Source organism: Carassius carassius, chromosome 16 (genome assembly GCF_963082965.1).
Source record: "Carassius carassius chromosome 16, fCarCar2.1, whole genome shotgun sequence".
Taxonomy (NCBI): Eukaryota; Metazoa; Chordata; class Actinopteri; order Cypriniformes; family Cyprinidae; genus Carassius; species Carassius carassius.
In genome coordinates this window covers 33,832,912-33,856,811 of record NC_081770.1, presented here as the reverse complement: position 1 = coordinate 33,856,811, position 23,900 = coordinate 33,832,912, and the positions used below count along the sequence as shown (strand labels likewise).

At 37.2% G+C, this 23,900-nt stretch overlaps 2 protein-coding genes across 6 annotated transcripts in view; both read right to left on the bottom strand.

Moving 5' to 3' along the window:
- tasora (transcription activation suppressor a) overlaps positions 1-13,471 on the bottom strand; it is a 36,062-nt gene extending 22,591 nt beyond the window's left edge. Inside the window, exons 1-10 of the mRNA XM_059569981.1 lie at positions 13,091-13,471; positions 10,206-10,351; positions 6,891-6,983; positions 6,665-6,737; positions 5,590-5,681; positions 5,374-5,505; positions 5,140-5,273; positions 1,380-1,411; positions 950-1,055; positions 767-870 (exon numbers count right to left, since the gene is read on the bottom strand). Coding sequence (XP_059425964.1) covers positions 767-870; positions 950-1,055; positions 1,380-1,411; positions 5,140-5,273; positions 5,374-5,505; positions 5,590-5,681; positions 6,665-6,737; positions 6,891-6,983; positions 10,206-10,351; positions 13,091-13,292 — 1,114 coding nt within the window. The 5' untranslated portion in view covers positions 13,293-13,471. The remainder of the gene's footprint in view (positions 1-766; positions 871-949; positions 1,056-1,379; positions 1,412-5,139; positions 5,274-5,373; positions 5,506-5,589; positions 5,682-6,664; positions 6,738-6,890; positions 6,984-10,205; positions 10,352-13,090) is intronic.
- Positions 13,472-17,254: 3,783 nt separating this feature from the next.
- The window catches only part of arhgef3 (Rho guanine nucleotide exchange factor (GEF) 3), a 42,500-nt gene continuing 35,854 nt past the window's right edge, over positions 17,255-23,900 (bottom strand). For 4 of the 5 annotated variants that reach the window (XM_059569926.1, XM_059569927.1, XM_059569928.1 and 1 more), the window contains 6 exons: positions 23,494-23,590; positions 21,826-21,902; positions 20,729-20,986; positions 20,437-20,607; positions 19,372-19,558; positions 17,255-17,938 (listed from right to left, as the gene is read on the bottom strand). In XM_059569926.1, the coding sequence (XP_059425909.1) occupies positions 17,706-17,938; positions 19,372-19,558; positions 20,437-20,607; positions 20,729-20,986; positions 21,826-21,902; positions 23,494-23,590 (1,023 nt within the window). In that variant the 3' untranslated portion in view covers positions 17,255-17,705. The remainder of the gene's footprint in view (positions 17,939-19,371; positions 19,559-20,436; positions 20,608-20,728; positions 20,987-21,825; positions 21,903-23,493; positions 23,591-23,900) is intronic. The other variant, XM_059569930.1, reaches the window with a different exon arrangement.

The following is a 23,900-nucleotide window of genomic DNA, read 5'->3' as shown; positions in this document are numbered from 1 at the left end:
CGCTGGATATTTTACTTACAAATTGTAGTCGCTATTTGAAAAGCTAATAATTAAATCATAAGAATTGATCATTAAAATAAATCATTTTAAAATATAAATAAAACACTAAGAATGTGACCATAACTAAAGTCAGAGAACCGTGAACATGCAAAACCTAATTAAAATATTTATTATAAAATCTGCATTACATTTAAATTAGAAATAAAACGTATTTGTGCATTTTATTGTATTTGAAAGACAAACACCTTCCAGGAATAGTAGTAATACATGGTTATATAACCAACTGAGTGATTGTTCAATTTAAAATAAATGTGTATTAATGTGTAAATGCAATGTTGAAGACTTAAACCTGAAATGATTTTTGTGAATCCAGTGCTCAAATGTTGTGTAAACCTGACTAATGACTGATCTCTGTGTGAACATCCACAAACCCTGAAGACTTTTCTGAGTGTAAACAGTCGTCTATATTTTAGAAAGGAACATTTAAAAGATGAAACAAGAGGAATTATGGAGAGTCAGTAAATTATGAATAGTTCATTGCTATTGTGTGAATAATATACAATCATGTAATCAATAAAAAGTAACTAGTTATTACGAGTATGTTCAAACTTACAACACAGCAGCCAAACAAAAAAAAACGGCTGATGCTGAACATTAAAAAACAGCAAATATCGGTTGATAATATCGGCTCTGGCGATATATCGGTTGACCATTACTTGGACTCTGTGAGGCGATTAAAACATAGGCTGTTAATATGTGGTCAAACCTTCATGGCTGCCCGTGTAGAGGCTCCAGGAGAAGAGCGCAGATGGGATCTTCTGCTTGACCTGCTGCAGACTCATGACTTTACCGATCTCAATCTTCTCTGGCCTGAAACAACAACAGCCATCGTTCATGATCACATGCCCGGTGTCTTTTAACACACTCATGGTGACTGCTGTTGACTCACAGTTTGTAGGGCAGGAAAGGTTGAGAGAGCGATCGAAGGCTGGCCTGGTACACGTCTTTCCCCCCGTTCACAAAATGCCCTCGCCACACCGTGTAACAGCGCCTGCCTGTCACAACAACCAAAGGAAATGAACAAAATTTTGCATTATTTATCTGACCTCATGTCATTCCAAACAAGTATTCTGCTTTTTTTTTTAATTTGAAGATTTGAAGATAAACAACAGTTTATTGTGATAGTGACTTCACAAAGGACATAAGACTCTACAAACTACTTTTATGGTGCACTTTTGTCCTTTTTGAAGCAGTTTAGAAAAGAGATCTGAGAACTCATTAAAAAAAAATAAACTTTTTTGTTCCACAGAAAACACTGGTGATCTGTTCCTATAATAACTGAAATAAAATGCTGTTTTGCTGAATAAAGTGATGCCCACCTTTGCTCGTCCCTGATGGCTGACTGTTGGACCTGAGGAACAACACAACACAATTTTAATGATGAATGATGATGAATTCCTTTTACACATGTACAATATAATTAGGATAGCTTCCCCTCGCCATAATTTACATACATCACACATGCACATACAACAAAACATGAATTACAAACATAACTCAGTTACATACTTGTACAATAAAGAGCTGAACTACACGAAGACTTTCAACTAGGTCTAAATTAATTAGTTGACATTATCGACAATATTGACTAAACAATTGTTTACAAATTTAGAGCTGCCCTTGACTAAAGCTTTTTCTGGCTGACTAGTTGTTGTACATTTTAAGCATTAGTCGACGGCATATGAGCAGTGTATGGATAAACAGAAAAATATATGGTGCATGTTTCCTCTCAATAACGAAATAAACAAACTGACAGCGGTGAGAAAGCAGCAGTTAAGAACACATCTGATTACAGCGATGTGGATGTTTGTTCGGTACTCAAATAAAGTCCATTCACCTCACGTTTGATTATATAGTACTTTATGTAGTCAACAGCCTAAATCAAGCAGCTTTACAGCATTAAACAGGAGTCAATGTTGCTTTCAGTTAGAAATACTACTTGATTTCCTGTTATAAAGCAACTCTCCAGTGTGGAGCTATAGCTAATGATTAAAATCCTTTAATTAGTGGGAACATATTATTTGTACAAATTATTATTAAAGTTTGATCTAGCTCAGGACTGTTTTGATTATCTTTACCCTATAAAGTATTTTTAATGCTTTATGTGCATTTAATGCCAAAAGCGGGTGGATTTTGTTCGTGCCGGGTAACACAGTGACTCCAACTAGCCACTTTGGCGGGTTGAATAATTGTAGTGTTTTTAAAAGGCATCTGAAATAAGCCATATTGCAGTGTGACACTATGACACTACAACTCCCATGAGTATTACATGCACACAGTGTTGCCTTGAGCTTGCACGCTAGTGACAGAAATGAAGAAACAGCTATCCATTTCTTGTCAACCCAACCCTCTACATTGCGAGTAAATCACTCGCATATGCGACTAAATCTTCATTCTGGCGACTAAATTATGTCTAATATTAGTCAATGGCTAATAAATTCTCAGATTTTACTCGCCAGTGTGTGAGTTGTAGGCTAAGTTTAGCTCAGATATATTTTCAATATATTCAATATATTTCCCATCACGCAAACACTCTGACTCTGACAAAGCGCTTTAGAGTTTCACTCTCCGTCAAGCGATCTGTGATATTTCTCAGTTCCTCTCAATGGATACTGTGTTTAATGTACCGTAAACTCTAGTGTGAAGGTGCACAAATCGCCGTCGCTTTCTCTCACACACACAAAGAGAGAGAGAGAGAGAGAGAGAGAGAGAGAGAATTGACATGCTACATATACACATATAAATGTGCACATTCACTCTTATTTGTAGGCTAGGTCTATAGTCGAAAATGCAAACGTATCTTGTCACATTGATCACATATTTTCAACTCAAAACAGTGAAATTTAAAAATAAACGTTAAAAGTTAAACCTAGATAAATTTGCACTATATCCAATAGTTTGTGCAGAAAGTGCGAGCTAACCCCCATTATGGGACTCACAGCTGAAAGTGCTCTAACTAACTTATAATTGTAATAGTTTCCTACTTCAGTGTGTTACAAACATAATTGTGGTGTCTTTAGAAAGAAGACCCTTTGGGCTTTGCTTTTTATCAACCAGATTTGATAATGCTCAAAAATATTAAAAGTTATAGACACTGAAGTGCCTTGAATTTTTTTACCACACTTAAATATTTTTTTTATTTGATATAAAAATACATGAAATGTATGAGTCCTGGAGCAATCTAGAAAAGTAATGAGTTGAAAGCCACATGTCTCATGAGTTTATATTTCAAATCTGAATAAGATATCATGAAAAATGAGACTCCTGCAAATATTTTTAGGAGACTATGTCTAGACCCCCCACCCCCCAAATATAAGAAAATATATTTCCCAATAGTATTGAAGGCTTCTGCAAACTATTTAGTCAGTAAACATACCACTGCATAGTTTTTTTCAATGATAAAACACTAGACAGAAACTTAGACATCATATAAGTGATTTAATTGAGCACCAGAAAAATAAAATAAGAATAATTGGGAGTAAGAAAAATAATAATAATAAGAAAAATAAAAAAAAGATTTAACTTTGTTTGCCAATTACATAAAATCATGAGATTGCTAGAAATATAGCATTAACAATGAATTACGATGCAAATAAGTGCTGATGTGCTGATGGCCACTTATACAGATGGTAATAACACAAAGTAAATAGTCCACTCTCCCTATTCATATAGACGCGTTCACTTTGATAGCCGTGATCATACAGTAATAGCGAGCTGATCTGGGCTGATTTGCACTCAAACAGATGGTAATCATGCAGATACATTCACATTCAACATAAAACACACTCTCACATATATAAAAACTGTTGAAAAATAAAACAAAGAAAAAGGCGAACGCTATAAGTTCCGCCTCCATCAGCTGACAGGTGCGTCAGACCACGTCACGAGGGAGCGCCAAAATAAAAAAAAAACTATCTTTCGCCTATCTTTCATTCATACTTTTTTCCGGTGGATCGCCTCATTCTGTTTGTGACACTGTACGCTGCAAAACCATGCCGTGTTTTTACTATAAAGATGCAGTTTCCTTCCGTGAGTTATTCCATAACGGACGCAAACAGTTCTGTCGCTGAAGAACTGAAACGTAAACAAAGGAATTATGATCCTTTTTACAACGTTATTGCTTCGTTTGACCAAACGTGCTCAATGAGATGTCGTTCAGTGGACCCTTACCTTTCTAACTAAACCGGGATTTACAGCTGTGCATGTGTTTATGACTCCTTATTACGACAGATCTGGAATGTACAACGTTTTCATTGTTCATGTTTGTATGTGTACTGCTTACACAAATGTAGCAAATACAGTCTTTATAAGCTTTCCATTGAAAAACAGCGATCTGTCGTCGATGCTTGAGGCTTAGATCTTTATAATGATACATAGATTGTCAAGATTAAATTTGTCCCGTTTCATTTAATCTATTCATAAACACTGACACGTGCGAGTTGAAAGGCGTTGAGGACGTCTTTGTGCTGGCTAAGAGGTTAATGAAATAAATCAAATTAAAAACGCAACCTCTTTAATTATAATCATAATGAGCAAAGATGCATTTCTCTCTAAAGGCGCGTCTAATGAAGAGGTGGCAAGTCAGGATCGGCGACTTCATCCTTGCGACACAGACTCTGAGAACACTATTTATTTATTCGTAAATAATTCAAACACTCCTATTTACCCCGTCACATTTAAGGGAATTACATTTGCCGATACTTTGCGGCAGCTGCTTTTCTTTTTATCACTAATTGATTGATGTCTGAAATATAAAAATAAGGAAAAGCCTAAAATTAGCCCGAAGCCTGGGCCGAGGGGCATAAAAAAGTTGGGGTGAAATGCAGGGCTCTAGACCAACCTAAAAATGTAACTAACATTTTATTTGTCGTCCTAACAACAGACAGCTTTTCAGATTTTTATACGCTATGACTATTTTAGTCTTTCAAAAGACAAAATGGGTGGAAAACAGTAATAAAAATTTGACAAATGGCATAAAATGGCACGATGGCACGATGCCCTGTGCAGTAAATATGAGGTCAGTGCAATACATAGAGTACTTTGCTTTAATATTGAGAGTAAAGGAGAGCAGTCAGATACCTGAGAGGAGGCAGTGGTTTGGGGGCCGCTGTTGAAGCCTCTTTGCCTTTAAAGTAAAAAGAGACCACCGCATACGGACACACGTGTCTCGGCCTGGACGAAACCTCAAAATCCACATACTCGTAGAAGTATTGCTGTGAAGAAAGTAGCCATTTTACAGCAAATGCATGTGATCACGATCATTTGATCAAATAGTTTTATTCCTATAGGAGTTGTTTATTTAAAGGACTTTACCTGAGTGTACTCGAAAGCCCTGTACGACTGTAAGGACGTCACTCTGGTCGAGTTCTTGGAGAAATGGCTGTCAAATTTAGGTGTAGGATCCATATTTTTGGACATGAAGTCATGTACACTCTTCACTTTACCCTGGAGGAATAAAAGACGGGACATTTCTCAGACCCAACAACATGGTTTCATTTGAAAACAAGATCATTTAAGGCGCTGCTGTACCTTTATAACTTTAAATATGATGATGTTTCCTGTAAATCCAGGCTCCAGCGGGTTGACTTGAAGTAAATCAGAAAACTGACAGAGGTAAACACCTGCAACATCAATATAATCTTTACTCACTGGATGCACTACAGATGCCAAAATAAACTCTTGACTGGTCAAGACAACAAAGCTGAGCTTCCTGCAGAACATGAAACGATCTCAAAAACAGCTCTCCATTTCACACAGTTCATAAATGACCTCAGTCACGAGCGTTTGAACCGTTCGGAGCAGTTCGTTACCGATCTCTCGCCACAATTACTTTATTATGCTCTTGATTTCTTTCCATTGGTGGCACACCCACATCCAGTCTGCTCTTTAAAGAAAAACTCCTCATGAATCCCAAACATTAAAAGATGTTTTGATGCTGTGGCGTGACTGATCGCTGTATAGAGTTTCTTTACTAGTTATAGCACAAAATAAACATGAATGAACATCTGATGTAATCACGCAATCAGTGATTCACCCAGGAAAAGCTGTCAATAAAACATCTTTTTAAACAATAACGTTACATTTACTTTAGGAAGTCCATTTAATGTCTAAACCTCATTATCCAGCTAGAAAAACAAACAGTTCTAGAGAGCAGCATTTACCTAAACATATGCACTATATTACATATTCATTATATTTTTACTTAACCTGTTGTCTTCATTATTTAATTTAAATACATTTAAAAAATGTTTTAAACCTAGCAGCACTTAATTGTTTACATTTCAAGAATAAATCGGAGAAGAAACATTGCTATAAATATTGTACAGCAAAATAAGTCCCTGTGACTCCTAGCAAAATATGACCAAAATGTTATAAAGGATTTTACATTTGATGATTACATTTTCAGTTTTTTGATAACTATTTTTTTTTATTTCGGTTAAACACACATACACACGTATAATATTAATGCACGTTAATAACTTTTGAAACTCATAAAGTGTAGTTCTCATTTCATTCCCTGTGACTCCTAGCAAAATATGACCTTCCAAAACTTAAGAATGAGTTTTAGGAAGTCTAGATAGATGTGTTGTGAAGGTTATTTCACCTTTAGATGGATTCCCCAACATACTCATCCAGCTGTTGCCAACAGACAGTCCTCTCTCACACACCACCGAGACCTGCAACCAGCACACAACACACACACACAAGAGAGAAACCACATCACAAAGTGTCCAAAGAATGACAAATGATCATCTGTTCAGCTCAACGTCACTGCGTGATACTCTGAATGCACTGAACTAACAAATGGCTGAACAAAGAAGGTAGTTTACCTTTTGAGCATCACAAAGCAGGAAGCAGAAAGTCTCAGACAGCTCTTTCTCTGTGCGCCCATCCTGTTTGAGCTCCCTTCGCTTCTCCATGAACTGCACATTCAAAACATCACAATATTACTTTTGTACTTGACGCACAAAGAGCAATCTCAAACATCGAGACAAAGACGAAAGTATTATTGTTTCAAATTGGTCTCATAACCACAAAACATATAATTACACACACAACATTAAAGCCACGCTGAAGAAAGAAGAATGAGATTACTTGTATTTGTGCAGACAACAGTCAGAAGAGACACACTGGGATGATAAAGTGAATATGATTTTTTACTGTCGTCTTACTTTTACAGTGTAATGTGTAATTGGTGTCTATGCACTACCCAGTAGATGTTTTATCTAAATGCATATTTACATTTAAGTTTACATACATTACTTAATTCACCTGTGTATGTAAGTACACAGAGCTCCCAGATACTATATCATGTTTTTTGTCTGTGTATGTGTAGGTGCATGTGCACGTATTTGCCCAATAAAATGCACTGCGATTCGGACCAAGATTTGGATCATTTTTTTTTATTTTGAAAGTGATGTGACATTCAGCCAAGAATGGTGACCCATACTCAGAATTCGTGCTCTGCATTTAAACCATCCAAAGTGCACACACACACCGTGAACACACACCCGGAGCAGTGAATACAATCGTGGCCAAAAGTTTTGAGAATTACATAAATATTAGTTTTCAAAAAGTTTGCTGCTAAACTGCTTTCAGATCTTAGTTTCAGTTGTTTCTGTGATGTACTGAAATATAATTACAAGCACTTCATACGTTTCAAAGGCTTTTATCGACAATTACATGACATTTATGCAAAGAGTCAGTATTTGCAGTGTTGGCCCTTCTTTTTAAGGTCCTCTGCAATTCGACTGGTTATGCTCTCAATCAACTTCTGGGCCAAATCCTGACTGATAGCAACCCATTCTTTCATAATCACTTCTTGGAGTTTGTCAGAATTAGTGGGTTTTTGTTTGTCCACCCGCCTCTTGAGGATTGACCACAAGTTCTCAATGGGATTAAGATCTGGGGAGTTTCCAGGCCATGGACCCAAAATTTCAACATTCTGGTCCCCGAGCCACTTAGTTATCACTTTTGCCTTATGGCACGGTGCTCCATCGTGCTGGAAAATGCATTGTTCTTCACCAAACTGTTGTTGGATTGTTGGAAGAAGTTGCTGTTGGAGGGTGTTTTGGTACCATTCTTTATTCATGGCTGTGTTTTTGGGCAGATGCCCCAAACAATCGGAAAGGGGCTTCATTGGAGAATATGACTTTGCCCCAGTCCTCAGCAGTCCATTCACTATGCTTTCTGCAGAAGATCAATCTGTCCCTGATGTTTTTTTGGAGAGAAGTGGCTTCTTTGCTGCCCTTCTTGACACCAGGCCATCTTCCAAAAGTCTTCGCTAAAGTTTTTTTGGGATTAAGTTAATTTTCATGGCAAAGAAGGACTATACAATTCATCTGATCACTCTTCATAACATTCTGGAGTATATGCAAATTGCTATTAAAAAAACTTAAGCAGCAACTTTTCCAATTTCCAATATTTATGTAATTCTCAAAACTTTTGGCCACGACTGTACATGTTTTTAAAGGATTATTTCACCTAAATGAAAACCCTGTCATAATTGTCTCATCTTTACATAGTTCAAAACTCATGATTTTTTTATACCACACAAAACGAGCAGAATATACTAGGTCTTGTTGACAGAACATTGCTCACATATGGACTATTTATTTATGGACTATTTTGAAATGTAAAAACTCCAGTCTCCTTTCACTCTTAATTGCTTGAAAAGAGCAGCAAGATGCATTCTTCAGTACATTTCCTTTTGTCATCCATGGAAGGAAGAAAGTTACCTGCATATTGTATAAAGGCATTAGGCTGCATTGACTTTGGACTTGATCAAACACAATGGACCAACACCAGTAGGGCTGCTCCGATCACGATCGGCCGATCGTTAATGCGCATCTTGTCAGTAAAGCCGGTTCTCTAATCAGCGGTAAATTCCCTCAGGTGCGTGATTTCACATAGAGCAGCTGTTACTACACAAGCCGTTGTTAACTGAGAAGATGCGAGAATAAATACTGAAAATGAAGGTGGATTTGTGCATCTTCTCAGTGAACAACGGCTCCGTGTAGTAACAGCTGCTCTATGTGAAATCACGCACCTGAGGGAATTTACCACTGATTAGAGAACCGGCTTTACTGACAAGATGCGCATTAACGATCGGCCGATCGTGATCGGAGCAGCCCTAAACACCAGCAGTCCTTGGATCCTGTGCCTCTCCAGTCTTCCTCCAGACTCCAAACCTTGATTTCCAGATGAAATGCAAAATTTATTCTCATCTGAAAAGAGGGCTGTGGACCACTGAGCAACAGTCCAGTTCTTCTTCTCTTTATCCCAGGTGAAATGCTTTTGATGTTTTTTCTGGTTCAGGAGTGGCTTGGTTCTAGAAATGTGACAGATGTAGCTCATTTCCTGAAGACGTCTGAGTGTGGTGACTCTTGATGCGCTGACTCAGGCTTCATTCCACTCCTTGTGAAGCTCTCTCAAGTTCTTGAATCAGCTTTTCCTGACAATCTTCCCAAGGCTGTGGTCATCCCTGTTGCTTGTGCACCTTTTCCTACCACACTATATCCTTCCAGTCAACTTTCTATGAATATATTTTGATACAGCACTCTGTGAACAGCCAGCCCTTTCAGCAATGACTTTCTGTGGCTGACCCTGTTTGTGGAGGGTGTCGAAGATTGTCTTCTGGACAGCTGTCACATCAGTAGCAGGGCTCCAAACAAAAAAGAAGAGTAAGGAGCCATTGGCTTATTTATAGTCGCAAATGCGACTATTTTAGTGGCAGTTTGGAGCCCCGAGTAGTCTTTCCCATAATTGTGGTTGCATGTTTTAAACTAGCCCAAAAGGTACCCAGTATTTATACTAATACATTTATCAAACTAATCGAGCTCAAAATTGAATATTCTAGTTTGAGATTCTGAATTTTTAATTTTCCTAAGGTGTAAGTCATAACCTTCAGAATTAAAACAAAAAAACTCTTGAAATATTTCAGTTTGTGTACAATGAATCTAGAATATAAGAAAGTTTGCTTTTTTAAATTACAAAAAAAATAAAGACATTTTCCATAATATTGTAATTTATTGAGATGCACCTGTATAATGATGCTTTAATACATTTTGCAGCCATTTGAAAAAAAGAATTAATGTTGGCAAACAGCACTTAAATGCACCACAGCAGAAGAGTCAAACACTCACGTCTTTCTCCAGTGGTTCACTGTGGACGAGGCGAGGTTTGGAGTACACAAATGTCCCGGTGGAGGAAGAGTCCTTGTAGCTGGAGGAGAGGATCTGCAGGACGTCAGAAAACTCTCTCGAGTCCGTAGACACAGACTGAAACAGAGCTGTGAATGGAGAACAAAGCTGTCAGAACACAGTTTGTGTGTCATCCCACACAACAAATGTTGGTTTTACAGAGGTTTACCGAAACCTCAGAATCAAGATAGTGAAATCACCACAGCACAATAGAAACTACATGTACACATGTAAACATTCAGCACATTCTAGTTTTTTATAGACTCTGAACTGATGTCCGGATGTAATGATCAAGTTTCACATTTCTTTGATTATTTAGACAATTTATTTAGATTTTTAAAAAAATATTAATTATAAAAAACGTTTCCATATTTTCTCCAATGTTGTCTTGTAAATGATGTGCAAATGAAAGGCTATGAAAGCAAATATAGAGCAAAATTGTTTTAACATAACTATTATATTCTACAAACATAAAAAAACAACTGTTTATGAACAATTTTGAAGCAGAAGTTAAACGGTTAAACACCAAACTACAAAAAGAAAACAGTTAACTGGTAAGAACACATTCACTTATAAACTGATTTCAACAGATTAACAGCTATTTACTTTTTATTTTGCATCACCGTATCATTATTATAGAAATAAACGGGAGTTTACTCATCTGAAAACAGTAACTATTTTACACTGCTGTACCCCACTATTCCCTTTACAGTTACTGCTTTCATAAAAAAAAAACTATTTGTAGGTATATTTTGTATATTATATATTGTTATGTCTTTGTTTCATTTCTACTGTCAGGGCCAGCCTTTATGCAAAAGGAATAAACTTCTGACTCTGAGTGTATAATATTTATTACCAATTCAGGGATCAAACATTAGAAATGGACATCAAAGACTATGCATTTAATAGACTAGCCAATGCAGCAGCACAAAAACATATTGTTACTGACAAAAAATGTTATAGCTGACACCTAGAAAATCATGAGACATCATTTTTGGACAATATTGCACACCCTAACTGCTCTACTAATAACAAACCTAATGTTTTGTTAGATTTACTTTGTAAGAAGAGTAGACTATTAGTTGTACAATGTTTTTATTTTCAAATTAATGAAGCCAACAGACTTGTGGCTACTGTCCTAAATAAAGCTGAATAAACCACTGAATACTACCTTGTATTATAAACTCTGCATCAACTGGTCATTTTGCAAAAAATATAAACTTTTTGCAACTATTTCCCTAACCCCCGGTTCTGACAAGCACACAGTCTTCATGCAGTTGCTTATTATTAGTGGTTTATGTTAACAAAACAGCCAGATGGGAAACAAATCATAGATACTACTCCTCACTGAAGCAGTTCTGAAGCTTGTAATGGATGCATGTCAAAATCAAGCTGTAAATATATGAGTGATCAGCCTCTTCCTCTAATTTCCTGATCGGTGCAATAACTATTACTGACAGTCAATCATCATCATGCACAATCTCATTAGTGAGGAGCATGATAATGTGTTTGCTTCAGATATTCAATGGTCACGGTCGTAAGCATGAGCACCCATCACACGAACTGACTTGTTTTCAAATAACACAAGTTGATTTGTAGCATTTTAAAGCATTGAATTCAGTTGCTGCTGAGAGACACAGATACGCCCACCGACTCCCTCCAAATCCCCAGTGATCCCCATGTTAATGAGGCTGACACCTGCTAATGAACGGCTGGAAACCGGCTAGCAACAGACACAGATTATACCTTTACTTTAAGTCACCATCAAATCAAACCATTCCCAGTTTCTAGAATGCAGGATTGTTTACTATAGATTTGTCTGCACACATTGTTATTAAAAAAAACATCTTGTAATCTTTTAAAGGCAAGACTTAGGTTAAATATGATAAACTCCTAACTAAATATATAACCATACTTCCCCAGATGACAATAAGAATTGAATGCAAACACTGTTGTATTAAGTAAAATATGCAAGTTACTAAAGAAATACATATTTTTTTTACATTTAATATATAAAACAAAATATAGTCTACAGTATGAGATACAGTCAAAAAGTTATTTAAAGTAAATATATAATATGTTTTGGATGAATTTAGTGTCTATGCAGAAGCACTAAGAAGTCAATAAAACAGTTAATTAGAAGTGGCACAAATTAAATGACTCATAAAACTCTCTTTACATGACTCTTGAGTGTTTGAATAAAACCTTGTTTAAAAAGATTCTTCAAATGCATGAATGGAAGTTTAGAATTTGGAACAGAATATTCAACCGTTGGAATGGAACCTTTGGAACGTTTACACAGAATTCGTTATAAACAAGTTATCTGAACTGAGGCTTTGAATGTCAGAATACGAACTCGAACGAATTGTATAAACCTTTAGATGAAAGTGGTAACTCCTTTGTGGTTCGTTTTTTAGTTTAATTACTCATAATAATAAATAATCAATAATTCTCTATGTCTTTTTTAAATAATAAGATAGGCCTGAAGCTCTGGATGAAATGCAGTGTTCCCCACTGTACCCCAGGTTACACTCGGGTGTGGCAGATCAACCTGTTACCTGAGGGAGGGTACACACACACGTACACACACACACACACACACACACACACACACACACACAGATTTGATAGCATCTCTAGTATTGTGGTTTGTTGCACCGGGTCTCCATTAATCCTGTCATGAATTACTGCTGCTCATCTAAAGAGCGTAACCGGGAATCACAGACACGAGCAACACGTTCCTGTGATGCACACTACTGTTGTCTAGGTGTAAAGCTCGCCAGACCGAGAGCTAACGGAAAGACAGACAAAGAAAGAGGGCAGCGCACCTCTCTTTTCTCTGCTCTTCCGGGGGATGTGGAAGTTGAGCCGTGGCTGCTCCTCGGCGGGTTTCTCGGCCCATGAGGCGCTCTTGACCCGTCTCTCTTCATCGGGTCCGTCCAGACATCCATACTCTTCCTCCGCAGCGCCATTTTGGCTCCGTGAAGACGCAGCGGGGCTGTCGCAGGATCTTCCTCCTCGGGGCTCCATCGCTGCTTCACTCAGGAGCGGACACGGATCCTCCTCGCAGCGCGGAGAGCTGCAGGCGGCGCGGGGTCTGTGTGTGCTGCTGAACGCTCTTCGCACTGTAAGTAAACACACACATGGGCATGCCCACTCATTCCCGCAGTGTGTGTGTGTGTGTGTGTGTGTGAGAGAGAGAGAGAGAGAGAGAGAGAGAGAGAGTGAAAGCGGATCGCAGCAGCGCCGCTCAGCGGCTCCAGAGTCCAGACACACACACACACAGACACACACCTTGGGGTGCAGGTGTCCATGCTCCGCTGCACACAGTCCCTCAGCTAATCACCAACACAAGTAACAACCATATTCATACACAGGATATAATAATGTGCAAACATTTTACATAATACATCGTAAGAACTAAATGTGAGAGCTGTACTTACTTGAGAGTTTCCCAGTATTTGAAAGCTGTTTGCACTTTCAGTGCATGCCTATGGAAGCCCCTTTCCGCCACTGAATAAACAATAAAATAGGTTATTGCAACTTTTTATTCCACAGTTTTTCTTAGAATTGGGAGATATAAACGTGCAATTCTGACTTTTCTCATAATTGTGGGATATCAATGGGTTATACAATCCGATTCTGAAGGAAAACTATGTTCTCAGAATTGCGAGTTTGTATCTCACAGTTCTGACTGAATAACTCGCAAGTGAGTGTTACATGGTCCGAACTGCAGAGTTTAAATCTCGCAATTATGAATTTATTTCTCAGAATCAGATTTGTGAGTTTATTTCTTAGAACTGCGAGTTTATATCTCACAACTCTGAGGCAAATCTGAGAAATACTAGGCACTTTTTTGTCTTGTCTTTTTCATTTACTTTCAGCGTAATACAAATGAAACATTAAAGTAATTAGGAGGAAAATAATGCAGCAGGCTCAAAAGAGCTACAAGATATCGTATAACGTTATTCTCATATAAAAATAGAAAATGAATGAAAATTATTAGTATAAAGTATATTTGTAGCGCAACCTTGAAATTATTTCTTACAGGTTTTTTTATTTTATTTTATTTTATTGAGTGGAACCCCAAACCGGAAGTGCCTCCCATAATTTAAAATCAGAAGTTACTGTATAGACGAAGCATTTGTCCATCAGAAGTCACTTCCAAACCAAGCTTTCTGTTGATCAGAGGAACGGAAGAGTTTGTTTCTTCACTGGAACAGTGTTACATCACTGGAGAAAGCATTATATGGATTATGGGCTGGCATTTTGCCCAGACTTATCACAAAAACGCAGCTTTACACATTACAAAACCTTAACTGATGGACTGGAGTGCTGTGGATTACTTGTGATGTTTTTATCAGCTGTTTGGGCTCTCATTCTGACGGCACCCATTCACTGCAGAGTTAATTAATACGTATTTTATTTTTTGGGTGAACTGTTCCTTTAAGACGGGCCACTTGAAAGAACAGCAAAATAAAATCACCTTTCCAAATCATGATTATATTGTGCCAGAAAAAGAAAGTATGGGATACAACAATATTTTATATAAGGAATGATAATAAGATTAATAAGAATAATATATGTGTATCAGTAAAATAAACAAACAGTTATTTGTCACATTCACAAGCAATGACAGCTTGTCTTACTTTGTTTTTAGAAACATTCAGTTTTAAAATAGTACAAGAAGGGCCTTCTGGAAATGGATGGAATGATAAATGTTGAATATAAAATTTCCCTAGTACGAAAGTCTGGCTTAAAGACTGTAAATTGAAGTATGACTCTATAGATTAGGCAAAACCTCACATGATCTCTGTAATTAACAAAGGCAATGGTGTTAGAGATCTGTTGTGCCGTCTTTCATCTGTCGTGTGTTATTGTTCTCCAGACTCCTCCAGGTGTCAGTAATTATTCATATGCACACATGACCATGTGGAGAGGGTCTCACCCTGGGGCCGTGTTGCTCCCAGACAAAAAGACACCTGAGATAAGTGGGCTCTTCAGGGACCAGGAGCTCCAGCCATATGTCAGACCTGTTATTGCATCATCAATAGTAATAATCTTCCTCAAGGAGGTTCATCTCAAGAGGTTCTGCTCTCACTAATCTGGACTGACATTAATATTTATTGTTTGAAATGCTTGTATTCATTGTACTTTCATTGAAATGTACTTTTATTTAGCAAGAATGCATTAAAGTGATAAAAATCAACATTGGTAATAATCAGAAATGTTTCTTATATATATATATATATATATATATATATATATATATATATATATATATATCTGTGTAAATATTTTCAAAATATATACTATGTGTGTGAACTTATACAGTATATACATAATAAATACTCATACATATAATGTAAATAAAAACTTTAGTTTTGGACGTGATTAATAGTGAGTTTTGATTTGATTACAGCACTAATTTTACAAATATATTCAAATATTAAACAGCTATTATAAATTGCAATATTATTTCAGTTTTACTGTAAAGTTTATTTAAAAAACGAAGCCTTGGTAAGCATAAGATACTTATAATAATATAAGATACTTATAAATAATATTACAGACTCCAGTCCTTTAAAAAGTAGTGTAATGCAGTCAAATGTGTAAGAAAAGCATGAAAACATTGAAGTAATAGTCTACTTTGAAAGCTAATATATTGACTGTCATATATAGAGCAGGAGCTGAATGTGTTTTTAACATCTGGCACCTGTGGTCCTCATTATGAAGATGTGATTCACTGCACTAGAGGGACTCAGTCGTCCCTGGACGTTGTTTTCCACTGTGTAAAGATGGTAAACATTCAAAGCTGAACTTAAACTTCACACCTTTGCATCAAAACATTTCCTAAACTGAAAGCAAAGCAATTCTGAGCGTACATTACTATCCCCTCAAATAACTACATTGCCCATCATTTATAACTTTACATAATACATAACAAACATTACGTAAAGGAGATACACATTTAAGGTTTTTAAAATCTTTATTTGATTCGATAAAGACATTGTTACACACTGTCCATCAACCAGTCTCTCTCATGTATTAAACATGCATTTCCCCCTCAGTTAACCTTTAAACTCTTCCATAGGACCCTGTGCGCTTTCTTTTCTCATCTCCTTTTAATCCAACAGCAACCAAACTATAAATAAACATCTTAGATCATACATTTCAATAAAATACTTTCAAGAGAAAAAACAAACAAAGAAAACAGAATAAAAGACTTTTATAAACTGAAGGCTGCACATCCAGCAATACTGAAGACCACCAGACACGTTTTGGCACAGATTGTTCTCTTCACAGCACAAGTTATGGGTTTCGGCGAACACAGAAACACTATGACACAGATTGCACTGATCTGCACGGCACAAGAGACTTTCTGTTTAGCTACAGTGTTTTCAAACAAACTGCTACAGAAGAATGCATGTATAAAACTGATATTTGCGGCACAATGTTAATCCTCCAGAACTGAGCTCCTTTCAAAGTACTTCACAGATTCGTTTGTGGATTCTGAAATAGTTTTAATATTCATCTTTAGATCTGGCTCTGACATCGACTGTGTGCGGAGACATACTGTGAATATGCTATCAAACGATTAATCGCATCCAAAATAAAAGTTTTTGTTTATATAATACACTGTATGTGTGTTTAGTTATTATGTAAATATAAATACAAACACATGCATGTATTTATTTAAGACAAATATGTGACCCTGGAGCACAAAACCTATCATAAGTGTCCATTTTTCTAAATATATACATTTATTGTTTTATACATACATTTTATACATTTTTTAATTTACATTTTTTATATGCATAAGTTTGACATAATCTGAAAGCTGAATAAATAAGCTTTCCATTGATGTATGGTTTGTTAGGATCGGACGATATTTATTCAATATTGAAATCGGAATCCGAGGATGCAAAAAAAAATCGGAATCCGAGAATGCAAAACAATTGGAATCCGAGGATGCAAATAAATTAATATTTATTAAAATTTATACACAAAATATATGTACAGTATGTGTGTGTGTTTATATAGATATAATAAATATACACAGTACACACATATATTATGTAAACAAAAACTTATTTTGAACGTGATTAATCATGATTAATCGTTTGACAGTGCTAAATTTCTTTTTCAGAAATACTTTGATCACCCTTTACTCGTGAAAACATTCGACTGGTCATTTTTTATTAGTGATAACAGTATGAACGTGAAACACCTGAACAATTTTTCAGCCTCAGTTTTCTTGCACAGACAGTAGTGCATTTCAGTTGCAGACAGCGAGATTAAAGTGAAACGCTGGACCCAGACGCTCAGTTTCTGAACGACTGCCACAAACAACAGCGCAGAGAAAGCAAGGCACAGACTAACACAGAACTCAGTCTCAGAGAAGTGCTTCATGTTCTGCAACACAGTACTGGTGAGGGTGTCTCATGTGTCCACAGGCGTGAGGGTCAGGTCTGTCAGGTCCATCTGTGAGCACTCAGCGCTGCAGTCTGAGCACCGAGCTGCTGTCTGTGGGTCACACTCTGCAGAGCACACAGCTTCTTTGGCCTGCCGAATGCAGTTGAGCCACTGCTGTTTATTGAAGGCATCGCTGGCCTGGAAGCAGTGCGTCTGCAGCTGTCCTCCGCTGCGAAACGCCACCCGGAAAAAGTTTTTGGCTGGAGGGAGACAGACAGAGATTGACATGTTTACAGCAGCCCTTTAGGCACCTGTAGTTCTGACCTGTGCGAAGTATTCACGGCATGTAGATTAAGACGGGGATTTATGATCCCAGGGACTCCAGATACACTACTGGTGTAACATCTGCATCCACTATTCATTCATCCAACCGTCTCCCGAATACTGAACACTGTCGCTTCTTCTCTCATCACTTCCTGTCTACACCTGTTATAAGCCATGTTGTTTGTGCATAATGTTGCAAAGTATTGCCAGTTTACCCTGTCTCTACCAAGCGTTTTTCATAGTCACGGATTGTTTGCTTGTGTATGTCTTTTGCCTGCCTTTGACCTTGTCTTTTGGATTGCTGTTTTGGATTTGTTTGCTATCTGGATTGACGCAATTGTTTACGACCCTTTGCCTGCTTATTGACCACGATATCTGCTCTCCATTTGCCTCTGTTTGTGCTGTTGTGCTTAATAAAACTCTGCACATGGATAATTACAACTTTGTTTTTAAAATGTTTTCGAAACAATATATACTTATAGTATTTTTTATGTCTTTATATTCTTTTGTATGTTTCTTAACACATACAAAAGACGGCCTTTGGGACAAGACCATGGGAACCAGATGATTCCTCTGCACAATCTGACTCTGCTGCAGCCTAGATTAACCATTAATTTTGTAAAGCTGCTTTGACATAATTTGCATTGTAAAAAGCACAATATAAATAATGATAACTTGACTAGTTGAGTAGTTTAAGTAGAATTTCATCAGTCATATAACTTTTTTCAGTAAGTATGCATTAAATTGACAGTATAAACTTTTAAAATGTTACAACAGCTTTCTATATCAAATTTGTGCTGTTCTTTTTATTCAAATAATCATGAATCATGATTTCCACAAAAATGGTAAGTAGCAAAGATGGTTTCCAGCCCTGATAATAACAAGAACCACTATTAATAATTTGGCAACAATAATAATTAATTAATTATCAACAAATCAGCCCATCATATGTGAGCAAACTCAGATTCGTCATTACAGAAATACATTACATTTGAAAATATAATTAAAAAACAGTAATACAATTTCACAATATTAAAATTTGACTGAATTTCATGCATTGCATGAATCAGGGTAAAATAAACGATACAAATACTGTTACATTTCTTGCACAGATTGATCTTTTTGTCTTGTAACGTCACGAGCCGCAGGGTTTAATTTTAGTTTTGTTTGTGTTTGTTTTTTTTGTTTTACTGTATGTTTTAGCCGAGATTCCCATCCACTTACATTATAACAGTGCTTGAGTTAAAAGTCTCTGTTTGTGTTCTACTGAAGAAACAAAGTCACCTACATCTTGGATGCCCTGGGGGTAAGCAAATGTTCATTTTTGGGTGAACTATCCCTTTACAATACTTAATAGTTTGTGACTCACTGCGCTCGCTGTTGCTGAAGGCTCCTCTGATGGATCCTCCGAGGCGGATCTCTCCGTCCTGCAGGTCTTCCCACTCCAGATCTCTGACGGGGATGGGCTGCTGGTGAAGCTGATAGCACAGCTGCTCATTCTGGGTGACGGCCCGGGTGACCACCAACACGTCCTGAAACAGGAACACATGCAGCTTCTGCAGAGACAGAGAGGGGATTCATTACTGAGGACAGATCTTTAATAGCGCTTGATGCACATTTGTTCATTAACGTGAGGTTCTCTAGCTGCTTCATTTGTCTCTATAGCAGTGAAATGACTTCTCTAGACAGGGAAGCCCATGTACTGCATTAACCTATTTTATTTTGAAATAAAAATAGAAAGCATGAGAGAAAATACTGGTTTCACTGCATATCTAAATATCTGTTCCTATTATTTTACATTTACATTTTAAAATCTGGCGATACAACTGGGAAACTTGTTTAAATGAACAGATTAAAAATTCACCTGTTGCTTTTATTATTATTTTTATAAGTTTATACTGATGTTTAGTTGTTATCTGTAAATATCTGTAACAAAAAACTGTGTCTAGTCTGCAGTTATTTTTTATTTAGTTATGCTGATCAAAAATGAATTAAAACTTTACGTTTTATTTAATGAAATATGAAGCATTTGCATTAAAAGAAGCATGGAGCATGGAGGCTTAAATTATAGAAATGTAACATATTTTCTTATTTAGGTTCGCCATCAAAAAAGCCCTTTTAATCTTGTCAGTTAATGACAAATGAGACTTTAGCTGAGAGATTCATCTTCAACTGAATACCAGTTTAACTGGAGGGGTAAAATCACTGCAATATCACTGATTTTAACTGATTTCATTTCATGTATTTACAGTACCTATGGGCCGAAAATGTTAGATTTTGAGTTGTGTGTGTTCAGTACTAGTTACTCCTTTCAAAAGTAATGTCCGAAGCACAAAACCAATCAGTAGCACAGGTATATCTGACTAGGGTTAGGATTAGGTTTTGCCTTAGGGTTACTTGCATGTAATTATGTATGATATATTAAATCTCTTACGACTCCTCTGTTGTTCTTGAGCTGTCCGTGGCAGCTGAGGATCCTCGAGCTGTCGATCAGCAGATCTCTCTGACCGCTTTCCAGATACAGCAAGCGCTCTTTATAGTAACGGCACTCCGACTCGCCCGTCTGAGTGTTAATATCTGCCACGATGCTCTGGATCATGTTCATCTGAAGAGTTCAGAAACAAGAACACATACACAATCAGGACTCAAACGAGCTCCAACATGAAACAGAACAAGGACCCTTCTTGTGTTTGTGGTCCAGGGCCAGCTATTGTCTTGTGGCTCACAGCGGGATGGAGGTGCTGGCGGTCGGGGTGCTCGTTCGGCGTGTGTTTGAGGATCTCTCGCAGCAGCAGCGGGTACTTGACCAGGCGACTGCGGGGGATGTCCAGGAAGCTCCAGAGGTCCAGTTTGCGGCTGAAGGGCGACTCCAGACAGCGCTGGAGGAAGTCGTGCACCCGATGCTCCTGCTTCTTATGGTCCAGCAGTGCTTTGGCTGCCACCTGGTTACTGCAGTAACTGGTGTAGGTTTCAAGACAAGGGAGCTACAACCAGAAAGAGACGCTATCAGTGTCCAGTCCTGATCAGTGATGTTTCAAAGATATCGTTTAATTTGATATCTCGGAGGGAAAGTCAGTCACACTTTTTATTAGGTGGCCTTAACTACTATGTACTGTACTTACATCAACAATATGTACAATGTATTTATTGTGTTCATTACAAAACACTTTTGATATTAAGGTGGGATGCAGGTAAGGTTAGAGACAGGTCTGGTGGTCTGGGTAGGTTTAAGAGTGGGTTAAGGTGTAAAGGATATGTCAACAGTGTAATTATACATGTAATTACAGAAATTAATTTCAGATGTAATTACATGCAGGTGTTTTTTTTATATATATAATTACAATGTAAAAACATGTATGTACACAATAAGTGCAATGTATCGAACCATACATTTTTGGACTCTGATTACGTAATAATCCAGATGCATTATGGGATTTTCAGTATGGTTTTGCTACAAATTGGTTGTTACCATGTATAAGAGGCGATTTCAGACACGATTCACGATTTCATCCAAATGCATTGGCAGGTGAGACACCCCCAAACTTTCCATCTTTTCAAATCTGAACATATTTTTAAGCACTAAGCATCATAAACCTTCCATAAATGGTTCCAGGGAAAAACTAGGCATCAAACACTGAACAAATGAGGATCGCACACTGCCAGACCTGCGAAACAAAACATGCTCCTCATTTCTAGGAGACGCTCGACCAAGGAAAACAACATGTTTTCTAATATCAGCATCTGAAATCGTTACATCTCTGTTAATCAGATGGAGGGAACTTCACACAGATGAATAAATAGCACAGCAGTGAGAGGATCTTACCCAGTCCACTAGAATATGGCCCACGTGATCGGTCGAGCCGTCCGGCTTTCTGACCTCTCGGAGTCGACTCAGCAGATCTAAAGAATCACAGAGAAACAGCTCACTTCAATGTGTGACTCAACTACTGATGTCAACAAACGATTGGTCTATAATAAATGATTTCACATTTCAATCAAAATACTGTTTTTAGTAATTCAGGGAAGGGAGGCCATCTCTATTTGAGGTAATTCATGTGAATTGGTCTACATTTATGCATTTAGCAGATGTACAAATAGAAAATGACCTACAGTAAAGGAGCATGAGCAATTATTCAGAGCCAATAATATCTGCAGAGTATAATGGGACATTTATTAGACAGCTAGATTAGGAGACAAGCTAGAACAGATGAGATGCAAGTGCATTGGTTTAGGGCTGTGGGGTGTAGGGGTGTGCGATATTGACAAATAATAATACCTAAGATTTTATCAATAAAGATAATTAGACGATATTTTGCTGAGTGTGTTATTGCACTGGTAACTTAAACTGAGCACTAAAGTTTGAGATATTCTTCATATTCTGTGTGGTGGTCAGTTTAGACCAGGTGTAGGCAAGTTCAGCTTCAACCCTAATCAAACACACCTGAACAAACTCATCAATCCACTCAGGATTACTAAAGTACAGACAGGTGAGGGGTTTTTTCAGGGTTGGAGCCGAACTGTGCAGGACCGAACTTGCCTACCCCTGGTTTAGACTGATAGAAATGAACCTTTTTCAGTAAGTTTAAATTGATTTTTACCTTTTATGGATATTTTTACCTTTATAAAGTAAATATTTTTCTAAAAGTGTGCATTATCCTTTGAGTCAAATTCTTAAATTTTAATCAGTGAGCCATTTGTGCTCTTACCACGTAATTAAATCGGTATTCACAAAATGCATCTTTGCAATGCGGAGGAAACACAGAAGCTGCATCTGGCATTAAGATGAACTTACGCACTGTTTATTGCAGGACATGAATGGATTTAACCTGCAGTTACATATGCATATATATTGTTCAACTATCCACCTTTTTCCTGAAATAAAAACAGGCACCACCATTTGTAAATTCTGTGGGTCTAGCTTCCGGTCTCATTTGCGCCCAGCTATTTTTAGCTGTACAAAACAGTTTATTTTGCTGCTTGAAATTGACAATTGATGTGTCCTATCATATTATTTTAATCTGTTCTCTTAATTAAGACCACACTGGTTTGTACTGCAAACGGTTTTACTGTTTTCTGCACGTTGTTATTCTCCTCGTTATGTTCCTATAGCGGCTAATGAAACTGAAGTCTCACCAATAGACTTACTTCTGTGTTGAGGAAAAAATGGATATATAACATTAAAACGTTGAACACTGATATTTGAGATTATATAAATAATAAAAAGATCCTTTAAATGTGAAATTAAATGTGAAAATTGCCAGTAGGTGGCGGCAAGTCACTGTTAATAAGTGAGTCACTGCGACTGAACCGAATCATTTAAACGGTTGATTCATTCCTGAACGAAACACCATCATACAGCGCTGCGCCTGTGTTTGGAATTACTTTTAGATTTAGAGGACAAACTGGAAATATGGTGTCTTAAATGTAAGTCTCTTAATTAGCTTCTTGTTTACTGAACTGCTGTAAAAATATGTATCACATTTATAATCACCTTCATGCAGAGGAATGAGGGAGTCCAGCGTGCCAAAGATCTGATTGAGTTCATGTTCGCTCATGATGGACAGCTTCAGCATGGGGTCACGGTACGCCTGAGATGAAATCACACATCAGAAACTCAAACCTTCTCAAGCTGAACTATAACAGATAGAAATCTGACTGGAAAACATGACAGGAACTAGAACAGGATGTAGAATGTAGGCCTGTTATAGCACTGGTGTATCAAGTCAAGTCACCTCTGTTTATACAGCGCTTTTAACAATATAGATAGTAATAAAGCATCCGAACAGCATTAAATAGTTTGTGATTTTGTTTGCTTCCATTGTCATCATTTGTAAGTCGCTTTGGATAAAAATGTAATGTACATGTAGAATAGAAGTATTATAATTATCAATTAATCAA